Raw genomic sequence first — 12,242 nt, forward strand, 5'->3', positions numbered from 1 at the left:
TGTTACAAGTACTCTGAAATACAAAACAGTTTTTCATCTATATTGTATCCACGCTCTTATAGCTCTAAATATCAGTATCAATTATAACAATTCATATAGATAACTACATAGGTAAACACTTAGCAAAAGACAGATGTCCAACGAACCGCTGTCAATATCCATATGGACGTTGAGTATAAACTTCTTTTTCGTCTTCCTTCTTCTTCCTTTGTCATCAAAGAATAAGAAAACCGGTCTTAATCTTTCCAACACAATACAGTAATAGGCTTTTGAGCTATGGACGAAAGTAATGGGCTCTCCGCAACAATCTGGCGGCGCACGTTCTGGGTCAAGTCAAACTCGACTTTTGCAGCACGTTTCATGGGTGCTGCTTCGTGCTACTTGCCTCGGCTTGGCGGTGGACGAGTGAGTGAGCCACCGACTGCGCCGTGCAAGTGCCAGTCTGATCCAGGCATCCAGCAGTACCGTACAAGTACCACCAGCGCGACGATCAGATGAGCCTCAAAGGACGACGGACGCCAGGCATTAGGCCTTGTTTAAATACCAAAAGTTTTTGGATTTCGCTACTGTAGCATTTTTCGTTTGTTTGTGGTAAATATTGTCTAATCATGAACTAACTAGGATCAAAAGATTCGTCTCGTGATTTATAGCTAAACTATGTAATTAGTTTTTGTTTTTATCTATATTTAATATTTCATGCATATGCCGCAAGATTCGATGTGACGAGGAATCTTGAAAACTTTTTGGTTTTTGGGTGAACTAAACAAGGCCTTAGTTTGTCATCAAGGACGCATGAAGGAAAAAAAAAGAGGCAACATCATCACGTTCTCCCATGCTTGCAGTTGCAACCTCAGCACCTTGCCAATTTGCAAATGGCATGGACGGCTACAACTAGTACAAGATCGAAAAATCACGTGCAAGTGCAATCGGTGGGAGACTGCTGCACAGCACGGTACGTGACGTGAGACAACGCCCCGTTCTGCTGGCTTCCGAACTTATACGCTACGCATCGTCACGGATAGCGAAAATAATGCATGGCGCCCACTGCCATCTCCTTTAATTTGCATATGTAAGGTCACGGCCGTCGTCGTCTCCATGGCCAAACCTTGAGTGCAAATCCTCGCCACTGCAACGGGGATCTTTAATAATTCAATAAAGATGTAAAAACTATTCTAGATCCTTATTATCGACCAAGGATACACTCATACACATAGGAGTTATCTTCATTGCTAGTACACCATTATCTATTATGATAGTTTTGATCCCTTATTCAGAGTCGTTTTAGTAATGAACCTGGCCGGTCCATCAAAGATGCTTTGGACCTAGACCCTTCGTCTGTCCATATGCATGGAAGAGAGAGTGGATGCAGACAGTTTACAGTTGTGTTAGAACGACACTGAAAACGGGACAAGGGAGTAGGAGTTATCTTTTACTAGAGCTCTATCCATCTTTGGTAAAGATATCCATTTCTAGAGCCTTCAAGTGTTTTTTTCTAGAAGGGAAGAAAGAGTTATATTAAAACTTAGCACTATGCTTCCCAAAATACACATGAATAAATTAAAATAAAAAAGACATGATATTCTATTTAAATCCTCCATCATATTCTTCTCTAGTGGGCTTCGCCCATGTAGCTGATCTCCAGTTGAATAAAATCCCATCAAACACTGAACCCAGAGTGCAGTCATCATCTAAATCCATCGACCAACTCTAAAACCTTGGGAGATGTTTTATAATGGTTGGAAAAATACCATGGTACCTCCAGATACTTTCATCTTTTTCTAATTAAACGAGAAATATATTGCAGGGTATTTTAGTAATTAAGGATGTGCCCTTCTAAAATTAGACATAGTGTGCCGATCACCGTATGCCTAGCCCAATATAGACCTACCCTCAACGCATCCTTCTATCGCTGACTGGCGGCATCCTCGGAGACCAAGCACAGCCCTGCTACCATCGGTCCGCCTACCCGGCTGCCAGCGCCTGCCGTGATCGTGCCACACCGTCCATTGTGCTCTGGAGCCCTAGTCGCCCCATCCCTCTCTAGCAACCACACCGATGCCACGCTCCGTAGCCACGCCCACGCCCCCACACCCGCTGGGGCTGTGCTCAATTGTTGTCGCACCGGCTGGGCCGCGCCCGCCCGCCCGCCGTCATGCTCCAGAGCCGTGGGTCGTGCCAGGCCATGGCCGCACCTGCCACGAAGAGGCTGCTGGTCGATAGAGAGGCAACCCTAGGCCTAGCCCAACAACTTTATCGGTTCATATAGAAAAAAAAGACATAGAAAATCTAATTTTTGCCCTTGAATGAATGCACTAAAATGACCAAATTACTCCTTTTTGAAAAATAAATGGAAAATAAAAAATAGATATGGTCCCACATATTTTGATACCGGCCCCACCATAATCTGATACTATCTCCACCTATTTGGTACCTCCAGGTACTTTCAGTTTGATTCTTCCTATTTTTTCACCGTTCAATCTCGGCCAATTGATGGTCCATATTTTTTTTCCAACCATTGTAAAATTTCTCAAACCACCTTGGACATGCCATAAAATTCAAAAATCTAGAATATAACAAAACATATATAAGTTGTTGCAAGAACATCAGCGAATGAATTGTTGGATATTGCATAGGCTACAATTTTTGCGCCAACCCTTGATCTATTAAGTTGGATACCTAATTTTCTCTCCGTGGCCATCGACAATGAGGATGACCCAATTTTCTCACAAGAAGTTCCCAATATCACACTCTGCCTTATGTCGACCACAAATTGATCTTTTACCAATGAAATCGATGCCTGCAACGATGATCTCATCATGGCCATCATCGATGTCATTGTAGGTAACAAAATCTAGTGCCACTAGGTAACAAAATCATGGCCATCATCGATGTCATTTCTTTGGCCAAGGTGCAATAGAGTGCATGGTCCGATTTAGGATAGATAGTTGTGCTATTAAGAGGGGAGCTTAAAAGAGTTGACTGTTATCTAGTGTCACTAGGTTTGAACTAACTTTGCATATGCATATTGGACCTAGTGACGAGGTGAGGAAGCAAGTGAAAATGCTTTCAAAAAAGTAAGTCAGTGCGTTGTATCAAGTTGGAACACATTTGAAGTCTGTGTATTTGAAAAGCATTTGAGAGAACTTTGCAAATGCATATTGAGAGGAGGGATGTTCTTAGGATAAATAAACCACGTAAGCCATCACTTGATAGGGAAATTGAGTCTATGTAAACCATCACTTGATACTTGATAGGGAAATTGAGATTTGAAATTTGTGCGAATTGAGCATGAATCTTCTTTGAGAAACCCATACAGGGTTCGAACCCATGACCTTTGGTGTTGGACATATATCCCCTAGCCACTTCATCCATATGTCACTTGTCTTCTTATCTTCATCCAAATTTAAATGAGCATTTAGGGTCCAAAACAATTCAAATAAAAAAGTTGACAACTATAGAGTTGTATAACTTTTCAAGATCTACAACTTTGCTTTTGGTTGTTTTGTTCATCTAAGGTTGCTTTGAGAATTTTGAATTTCAAATGTGAGAAATTTAAATGTAATTGCCTTGTATAGATTATTCAAAATGAAAAAGTGGTCAACTATAAAGTTGTATAACTCTTCGACATCTAGTCATCTACAACTTTGATTTTGATTGTTTCTTCATTTGAGATTGTTTGAAAAATTCAAATTCTATTGTGCTGCTCAAAGGTAGCTTACTCTATTTCTAGCCACCTTTAAAAATCAATTTGTAGAGGTAAGTGAAAATAGAGTCGCCTTTTAAAAAAATAAGGGGTATTTGTAGAGACAGCTGAATTATAAATATCATGAATTTTATTAATTTAAAGGTAACACTTGTTTACTATACATGGAGTCATTTGTTAGTTTATTATTTGGATTGTCATATGTCACTCAACCACAAAAAGATCCTGAAGAGGAGGTGCAGATGACATTCTCCAGGGGCGGTCGAGATTAGCACAAGTTGGTCAAGAGGATGACACTTCATGTTAATTTGAACATTCCCTCACAGCCACCTCCGGCCTAAAACAGGTAAAATAGCGACTCTCTTTACAAATATATTTCTAAAGACGACTCTTTTCGGGTGGCATTCTGAGAGAAAAGCCTCGTTGCTGAATATTAATTCTGTAGTAGCGAGAAGACTAGGTGGAGCGTTATCCTGCACCACTGTGCTCTGTGCTTGCGTCCGGCTGCACATAGGTCCAAGTTTCCTGCCCGGGCCGTTGTGGCAGCGACACGATCGACAGTTTCCCCGCGTCACAAAATAATAACTGAATGCTCTCTCGTTAGATAAACAATCCCGATCAAGTACAGATCGCAGTTGACGAGATGCAAGTCTCTGATCTGACACTAATGTAATCCACCAAATCATAGAATACATGGTGGCCGGTAAACTGAACATGCTCAATAATCGAGGTCGAGGGTAAGATGTTCAAGGCATCGATGAGAAAGTCAGACGCGCAGTTGTGTCTCTCTCATGGTCTACGGTTTACACCATTCACATTTGCATGTGGAAGTTGTAACTACTTATATGGTATTTTCACCAATATATAGAAAACTTATATGGTATTTTCACTACAACCCAATGAAGTTAGGCCGGCGGCACATGCTAGTGAGGAAATGATTTTCAGGAGAGGTCAAAAGCGGTTTTGAAGAGCGTTTTCTTTGAACTAACACTAAGCCATCGATCGCAAATTAAAAGATGCAACCTTTTATTAATTTGTTATCAAACCATGTTTTGTTTCTTGTTCTCTAAGTTGCCCAGCCAATCAGGAGCGGATCTATAGTAGCAGCATGAGGGTACAATTGTCCCCCAAAAATTTCTTGAAAAACATATATATACCCTTTAATAACATATCTATAATACATTGTTATATACAGTTGCTAGTCTACTCACCTCGTATAACCGTCTCAACACTCTACATTCATCTATTTTATCATCATTTAGTGATCTAATTATGTTATATCCATATTGATGAACTATATCGTTTTCGTCCATAGCCCACCGCAGCCAATAGACCCAGGCCAACTACTGTATGGAAGCATACATTTGATGCATGATTATTTCCATGCATGATTCAGAGATTGATGTCCAGGCCGGTGTCGTAGTCATCATCAACCCGATCGTTGGTTTTCAGTTGCTTGTTGGCGTACGAATCTCTTGATTGCTAGCTAGCGCAGCACCCTCAGATGTCAATCTAATTAATCTATAGTTAGATCTATTCGTCTAGTTTGCAACTTTAATTTGCATCCCGATCCGAATTCTGGTTAAGCCGCAGCACCGCAGCTCTAGTAGCAGTGTAGGGCCCACTTTCACCGATTTTGTGGTCCGCTGTCCGCTGATAACTGCCAGAGAGGTTAGTTGAGAATCATTGGCATTTTGTCAGCCACCGCACCGGCGTACGGTACGAGCTGAGCCCGCGTACTATCCCTAACCCTGCATGTGCGCTACTACTACTCTCCAAGATGTGTGTTTCTTTTGTAATGGCTGACTGGCTCGCGGACCGAGTACTCCATACTCCATTCCAACATGATTAGCTCGGTACGGTGGCCATGTGACCCTATACCTCTAAACACGGCACGTCCGATGTGGCGCGACGACTATTGATGCCGCCAACTGCTCAATACTCTAGATTGTGTGTTTGGTGCTAGCTAGCTTGCCCGCCTATAAGTACACAGGCGATCTCGGCCCTTTCCACCATCAAAACACAAGCAGCTAGCCAGCAAACGCACATACTACAAGGTTTCTTGTTAGCTTCTGCCGCTGGTACTACATTGTGTGACGCGATCGAGCTGAGATAATGGCCGCCGCCGGAGCAGCTGCACTTCTTGCCCTCCTCGCCGCGCTTGTTGTCGTCGTCACGCATTCCGGCGCAAGCGCACTGCCGGCGGTGGTGAACAACCACACCTCCGCCGCCCGCCAACTCCGCGGTCGTTCCGGCGGCTGGCAGATGGCCAAGGCCACCTGGTACGGCGCGCCCTACGGCGCCGGCCCCGACGACAACGGTACGTACGTACGTAGTAGTGTGTCAGTTTCCGCCATGCATCGTCGTCGGTGTGCGCCGCCAATGCTAGCTGTCGTGCTGACATTTCGGATTTTGCCAATGTGCCGTGGCTGACATTGTGCTGTCCTTGCACCGACGATCGGTGTTTCTCTGCAGGCGGCGCGTGCGGGTTCAAGAACACCAACCAGTACCCGTTCATGTCCATGACGTCGTGCGGCAACCAGCCCTTGTTCCAGGACGGCCAGGGCTGCGGCGCATGCTACCAGGTACTACTCCAATCAACTTGCTGTTTATATTACCCGTCCACTTGTCCGCTTCATTTAATTCAAATCGGTCAACTGTATTAGTAGCTAGCTAGCAGAGTGTATCTTTTTTCCCCTCGAATCGAAGTTAATAGCGACAATTTTTAATTTGGTGCGTATGTATCAGTGCCCACGCTAGTGGAATTGTTGAGGTCAAACGGAAGCATCTTTTCACGTTCTCTTACTTTTGATCTAAATAACAATACAGATCAGGTGCACCGCTAAAAACAACCCAGCCTGCTCCGGCGAGGTGAAGACGGTGATGATCACGGACATGAACTACTACCCGGTGGCGAGGTACCACTTCGACCTGAGCGGCACGGCGTTCGGGTCCATGGCGAGGCCGGGGCTCAACGACAAGCTCCGGCACGCGGGCATCATCGACATCCAGTTCAGGAGGGTGGCCTGCAACAACCGGGGGCTCACCGTCAACTTCCACGTGCAGGCCGGCTCCAACCCCAACTACCTGGCGGTGCTGGTGGAGTACGCCAACAAGGCCGGCACCGTGGTGCAGATGGACGCCATGGAGGCCAACTCCGGCCACTGGATGCCCATGCGCCGCTCCTGGGGGTCCGTCTGGCGGCTCGACTCCTACCGCGCGCTCAGGGGCCCCTTCTCCATGCGCATCCGCAGCGAGAACGGCAGGACGCTGGTGGCCAACAATGTCATCCCGGCAAACTGGAGGGCCAACACCGACTACCGCTCCTACGTCCAGTTCACTTAAGCGACCACATAATTATTAACCCATCATCATCACTGGTATATATGATTAATCATATACAAGGTGGTGCTAAGGTTGGTTATTTATTTGGGAGTAGTAGAGTGTATTGTGTGATTATTGCAAATTCTTTTTGGTTTTTGCAATGGGTTCGGCGAGTTTTTCCGTGTTGTCATTGTGTGTATCTGAGGCGCGTCGGAAATGGAGGAGGCAAAGTGTTATACATACATGTTGTCTCCCGCCTACCGTCCAAACTCCAATGTTTGTACAACAAGTAGGTACGGTGCATACAATGTGTGACCAAATCAGGGGGGCTATGTATGCATCAAGTCATGGTCAGCAAATACATTTCTGATTATTCCAGTATATGTGTATTTTTTTTAAAAAAAAAATCCAAGGCCATTACGTCGTCCCAGCTTATATTGAAAACTTATATGAGTGTACGATGACTGGGTATACCAGTTTGACGATAATGATACATCAAGCGCAGCTAAACGTGTGGAAACATCAATTCTACCTCTACTCAACAATAATAAAACATCTAGAGGCCACCCATTGCAACAAAAAAATAAAAGGCTAAACTCAGATGAGATAAAAGGTTATCCCCCACCCCCAGGTTTTAAACCAATAAAAAACTTGACGCATTTAGATTTCCTTCACCTCATCAACAACTCGCATTACGAATTTAGGATCTCCTCCACCAGTGCAGCTTTTTTTATCCTTCAAGGCCACCCTACATTGATTGATCATCATCTTGCCCTGAAATCGCCTCCCTGGGTACTTGAGCAGCTTGTCCTCCAAAGGTCACATCGTTCCTCATCTTCGAGAGCGCCCATATCATACCTCCACAACAAATAAAGTAATTTTCCATTAAGGATTTCCGTTTTAGAGTCGGTTCCGTTAAGAAAACCACATCTAAATATGTTATTTTCAAGGACTGTTGGTTATGTCAACTGTCCCTAGCTAAAAATGAGTAATTTTTAGAGGCGGTTCTTTTAAGACAACTACAACTAAAAATCAATTTTCAAAGACAGTTAACTAAGTCAACCATCCTTAAAAATAGCAGCCGCACAAATAAATTCATATCTTTTTAAAATGAAGTCAAATGAATACAAAATTTATATCAAAATTATAGAGCTTGACGAGATCTAAAACTTTGTAGACGATAAAATTTTTGTTTCAGAGCACTTATGGTTCCAAAATTTTAAATTAAGTCTCAGAGTTTTTCATTTTAATTTTTAAAATGTTTCAAACGACCTTGGATGGGGAAATGTCCTATATGAAACTCTCAATGAGATTTTTAAAACTTTATAGTTGAAAATTTTCCCATTTAAGGTTGTTTAATAGCCTAAATATTGATTACAAGATCCATACGTATTAGTACAAATGGATAGCAATGTATATCTCGACATAAGTGACTATGAATGAACCATGTAAGGTTACGAGTTTAAATCCTAATTCTTGCACTATATCATAAGATGGTGAAAATCAAATTCAATAAGTGGTTGGTTGGTCTTCTTGGCCTTTAGCCACACTAAATATTTTTTCTTATTTTTATTATACTCTAAATGGTTTTAAAAATTCTAAAAATTAGTTTTAGGGATGGTTGAGTTAAGTCAACCATCTCTGAAAATTGATTTTTAGGAGTGTTTGTCTTAAGAGAACCGTCTCTCAAAATCACTTATTTTTACAATTGGTGGCATTGTACGGTTTTTAAACCGCTTCTGAAAATCGATTTTAACTACCTCTAAAAGTCTTTTTTTACTAGTGATTATTACTCTCTATACAATCCGGTAGACCATGCTAGTATTGTGATCCGCTTCTAGATTTGACTTGGAAGGTATTATTTCCTAGGTATTCATTCCTTAGCTAATTGCATATACATGGTTATTCTCTCCTCTTTCCAATCTATCAATCCATTTGAAGAGAAGACAAATATTCATCTCCCTCACATCTATGAAACTAGTCCTACAAAATCATTTGGTTTATCCAATGCATCCCACTTAACCATATGGTACTTCTTTTTTCCCATATCATTGCCAAAAGAACTGAGATCTAGCTGAATGTAATTGTTGATATGGCCCCCTTCATACAATTGATACACACCCATTGCATACATAGACACACTTGACGGGTATGATTCAATTAGTATCGTCTTCTCTCTTGAAGATAGAGTGTCGCCTTTCCAGGTTCCCAACATTTTAAAGATTTGCTCATTTACACAATTTAATTGGGCCTTAGTAAGTTTAACACATTGCTCATTTGGAGCCCCAAGTATTTGATAGGTAATTGGGGAAGATTTGTTGTTTAGAAGATTCACCACTCTAGTTTGTTCCTCAACTTCCACTCCCATCCCACACTTTACTTTTTTCATAGTTCATCTGCATACCTAACATTGTTTTGTAACACATCAAAATTCTAATGTCATTGTCTGTTAGTTCCCAAAAAATTGTATCATCGGTGTATTGAAAATGTGTGAGACCAAGTGTGAGACCAGACCTGTTAAATGCCCATTCCTTTGTGCACTAGACAACATAACAGATATGGCATCACTGACTAAATTGAACAATAGAGGTGATAAGGAATCACCCTATCCTATTTTATGGCTTCTAAAGTGGTAGATGCAGATTCATGCAAGATACTTATACCTAGAAAACTCATTTTGGTTCATTTGACGATGTTGACAACCAAGCTTGTTGTGGTGACGTTGCATCTAACCTCTTTATTGTTCATTGCACACTCCCTCGCTCGCATGCTCAACACTACATGCATGCTCTACCATAGATGTGAACTCCTTAAAAAACAAGATTATTTTGTGATAGATATAGTAATAGTTAACCAAAAACCTTAAGATCATATAAGAGGTCAAAAACACACTATTAACAAATATTTTGTAGGTGAAGGAAAGAAATCTAGCCTCTAAAAATTCATAATAAACACCATTGCTTTTTTCTGTGCTGAGAAAAAAGGCATCTGGACTACCCACTTTTGCACCGACAGTTTCTCCTCCCATTCTACGCTTTCATACCTCATCGATAGGGCAAAGAAGCATGCAACCAGGTTCTTTTAATAGTCACCTAACACATCAAGTGACCTATCAACCATGCCAAAGGTGTTTTGGCCTTCTTCGTTTGTCTCAATCTTGAATCATTGTGTTTTAGTGCTATATTGTAGCAACAAGTCACGTTAATAGGGTCGGGTGGTCTCCTAACCACATTCATGGAAGATGATCTTTGCACCTACTATAATCTTTCTTCCTTGACCATGCTATTGAGGAAAGGTCATTATACAAACCTAGCCTTGTCTTATTGTCCTCCTCACACTTATACTATTAATATATCTTTGTGGTGTTGATTATTTATTTGTATCCTTCATGTTGCATCTTGTTACGAATTTAACCTTATTTGGATTAGTTGGTAATATTTAGATACTTGAAAATTTAATGTCATAATCTTAAAATTGATTCTATTTTAAAGTTCCAAAACTACAGAATACTTCAAAGTGAAATAGTACAACAATGTAATGTGTGACACGCCACCCTCTAGAGGAACAATTTGCATACATGTGTGCACATTTTAGGATCAATTTGTACGTGGGAGTCTTGCATTTCCTTACTGACGGATATATGCCTATGTAATTTACATCTTCTACTTCTCTAATCTGTATAATGTCATCAATATGTAATAGAGTATAAGTCCCACAACCAAACATTAAAATGATGAAATAATATAAAAATAGGGCAAGTAATAAAATCCAGTGCATAGCTGAGAATAAATAAATAAGCTCAATGTAATGTTGATTTTGACATACCCGATACACCATACTAAGTAAAATGCTACAATGAAACAAGACACATACATTTGAAAGTACCACGCATATTTCATGATAACAAAGTTGCTCACACTCTAGCATAAGAGAATACTATGATGCTTAACTGACATATATAGGATGAACTAATAGGCCACCATGCAACGTGGCGTACTAGATGGTGATAAAACCTAGTTCATGTCCATGTTCATCATCCACTGAGTATCAAGAAGATCTCCCAGCTTATCACTAGTCCAGTCCAAGTGGCCCCTATCTGCCTCCATGGTCGGAGCCACTAAAGAACTACTAGTTCCCATTTGCTCTTGTTGTTGGCCAATAGCCAAGGTGGGCATCTGGATATTGTTACTACTTCCATGGCCAGTGTGGTATTGGACTGATGACCAAGCATGGGCATTGTTTATGGAAGTAGGATGTCCACAAAAGCTATAGTGATTTGTGTTGTAGACACCTCCACCAGAGGTGGCCCCCTCCCAGGCAGAAGCATTTGTTTGCGGCAAGGGCTCAAAATCATAAAGTCCAATGTCATTGATGCTATAACGCTGCTTCTTGGTGCCATTTTCTTTCCTAAGGAAGTACTTTTGTGCATGGCTAGAAACCTGCACTGGTGTCTTGGAGGTAACAAAGTGCCTAGAGATGTTCTTCCAATTTCCGCGCCCGTACACATGTAGACCACGGAGGAATTGCCTACAATGAGGTAGAGTTTGAAGTGAACTAATTAGATATAAGTTTAGGTTCCATTTCCCCATATATTCAAGATTCTTTGAAGAAAAATAATATATAAACACTTCATCATCATAATAATACCTCATAACCTATGCTTAATAAGGGTACTAAAACTTCATGTGACAAGCATTATAATCTATATGAGATGCTTTAGGGATCTAGCAAATAACTAACCTATGCTCGTCTGTGGTCCAAAACCTCCTATTGTGCTGGCTCTCCTTTCGAGGAGTGGGCTTCCTCCGTGGAGTCTCCTTTACATTCCTTGTGCTGAACATCTCTTTTTGATAACCACCAAATGCTTCCATGTTGCCCATGGATAGACCCCCCACAAACACCCCAAAGGGTTGATTCATGAGGTTGCTACTTGCTTCCACATGTTGGTTGCCACTCTGCAATGTTTGCATCACCACCACTATGACATCAATATACAAGTCAGTTACTTGATGCTTCTCCTTGCTAGGGAACATTACCTGGAGCTCATCCATAATTTGATTGTGCTTCTTGTTCATATCACTAGCACAATTGTTGTTGGCGTTGTCCACTTCAATGAGAGATTTCACCATGCTGACCTCAGAGGCACTCCACTCTCCCTTGAACTTGGGATCCATGTGGTTGAGTACTATATATGCAACAATTGGTAGTTTGAGCT

At 41.6% G+C, this 12,242-nt stretch overlaps 2 protein-coding genes across 2 annotated transcripts; one reads left to right on the forward strand and one right to left on the reverse strand.

Annotated features, from left to right (window-relative positions):
* LOC8055662 (expansin-B2) lies at positions 5,702-7,410 on the forward strand. The gene is made up of 3 exons (XM_002464902.2): positions 5,702-6,023; positions 6,179-6,288; positions 6,533-7,410. Exons 1-3 carry the CDS (start codon positions 5,819-5,821, stop codon positions 7,046-7,048), a joined length of 831 nt encoding a protein of 276 aa, XP_002464947.1. The 5' UTR covers positions 5,702-5,818; the 3' UTR covers positions 7,049-7,410.
* Positions 10,884-12,242, reverse strand: LOC8058093 (transcription factor DIVARICATA). Its single transcript, XM_002467461.2, has 3 exons — positions 12,064-12,242; positions 11,768-11,982; positions 10,884-11,554 (listed from the first exon to the last, which is right to left on the reverse strand). The coding sequence occupies exons 1-3, from the start codon at positions 12,199-12,201 to the stop codon at positions 11,041-11,043; spliced, it is 867 nt and encodes a 288-aa protein (XP_002467506.1). The 5' UTR covers positions 12,202-12,242; the 3' UTR covers positions 10,884-11,040.

The sequence above is a fragment of the Sorghum bicolor genome, chromosome 1 (genome assembly GCF_000003195.3).
Source record: "Sorghum bicolor cultivar BTx623 chromosome 1, Sorghum_bicolor_NCBIv3, whole genome shotgun sequence".
NCBI classification, from domain to species: Eukaryota; Viridiplantae; Streptophyta; class Magnoliopsida; order Poales; family Poaceae; genus Sorghum; species Sorghum bicolor.

Excerpts from the sequence above, each read along its gene's own strand:
- LOC8058093 (XM_002467461.2), bottom strand. The coding sequence starts at position 12,201 with ATGGATCCCAAGTTCAAGGGAGAGTGGAGTGCCTCTGAGGTCAGCATG. Across the intron at positions 11,983-12,063 it reads AAATTATGGATGAGCTCCAG|AGTGGCAACCAACATGTGGA; the intron begins GTAATGTTCCCT and ends CAAACATTGCAG. Across the intron at positions 11,555-11,767 it reads TGGACCACAGACGAGCATAG|GCAATTCCTCCGTGGTCTAC; the intron begins GTTAGTTATTTG and ends ACCTCATTGTAG.
- LOC8055662 (XM_002464902.2), top strand. The coding sequence starts at position 5,819 with ATGGCCGCCGCCGGAGCAGCTGCACTTCTTGCCCTCCTCGCCGCGCTT. Across the intron at positions 6,024-6,178 it reads CGCCGGCCCCGACGACAACG|GCGGCGCGTGCGGGTTCAAG; the intron begins GTACGTACGTAC and ends GTTTCTCTGCAG. Across the intron at positions 6,289-6,532 it reads GCTGCGGCGCATGCTACCAG|ATCAGGTGCACCGCTAAAAA; the intron begins GTACTACTCCAA and ends ATAACAATACAG.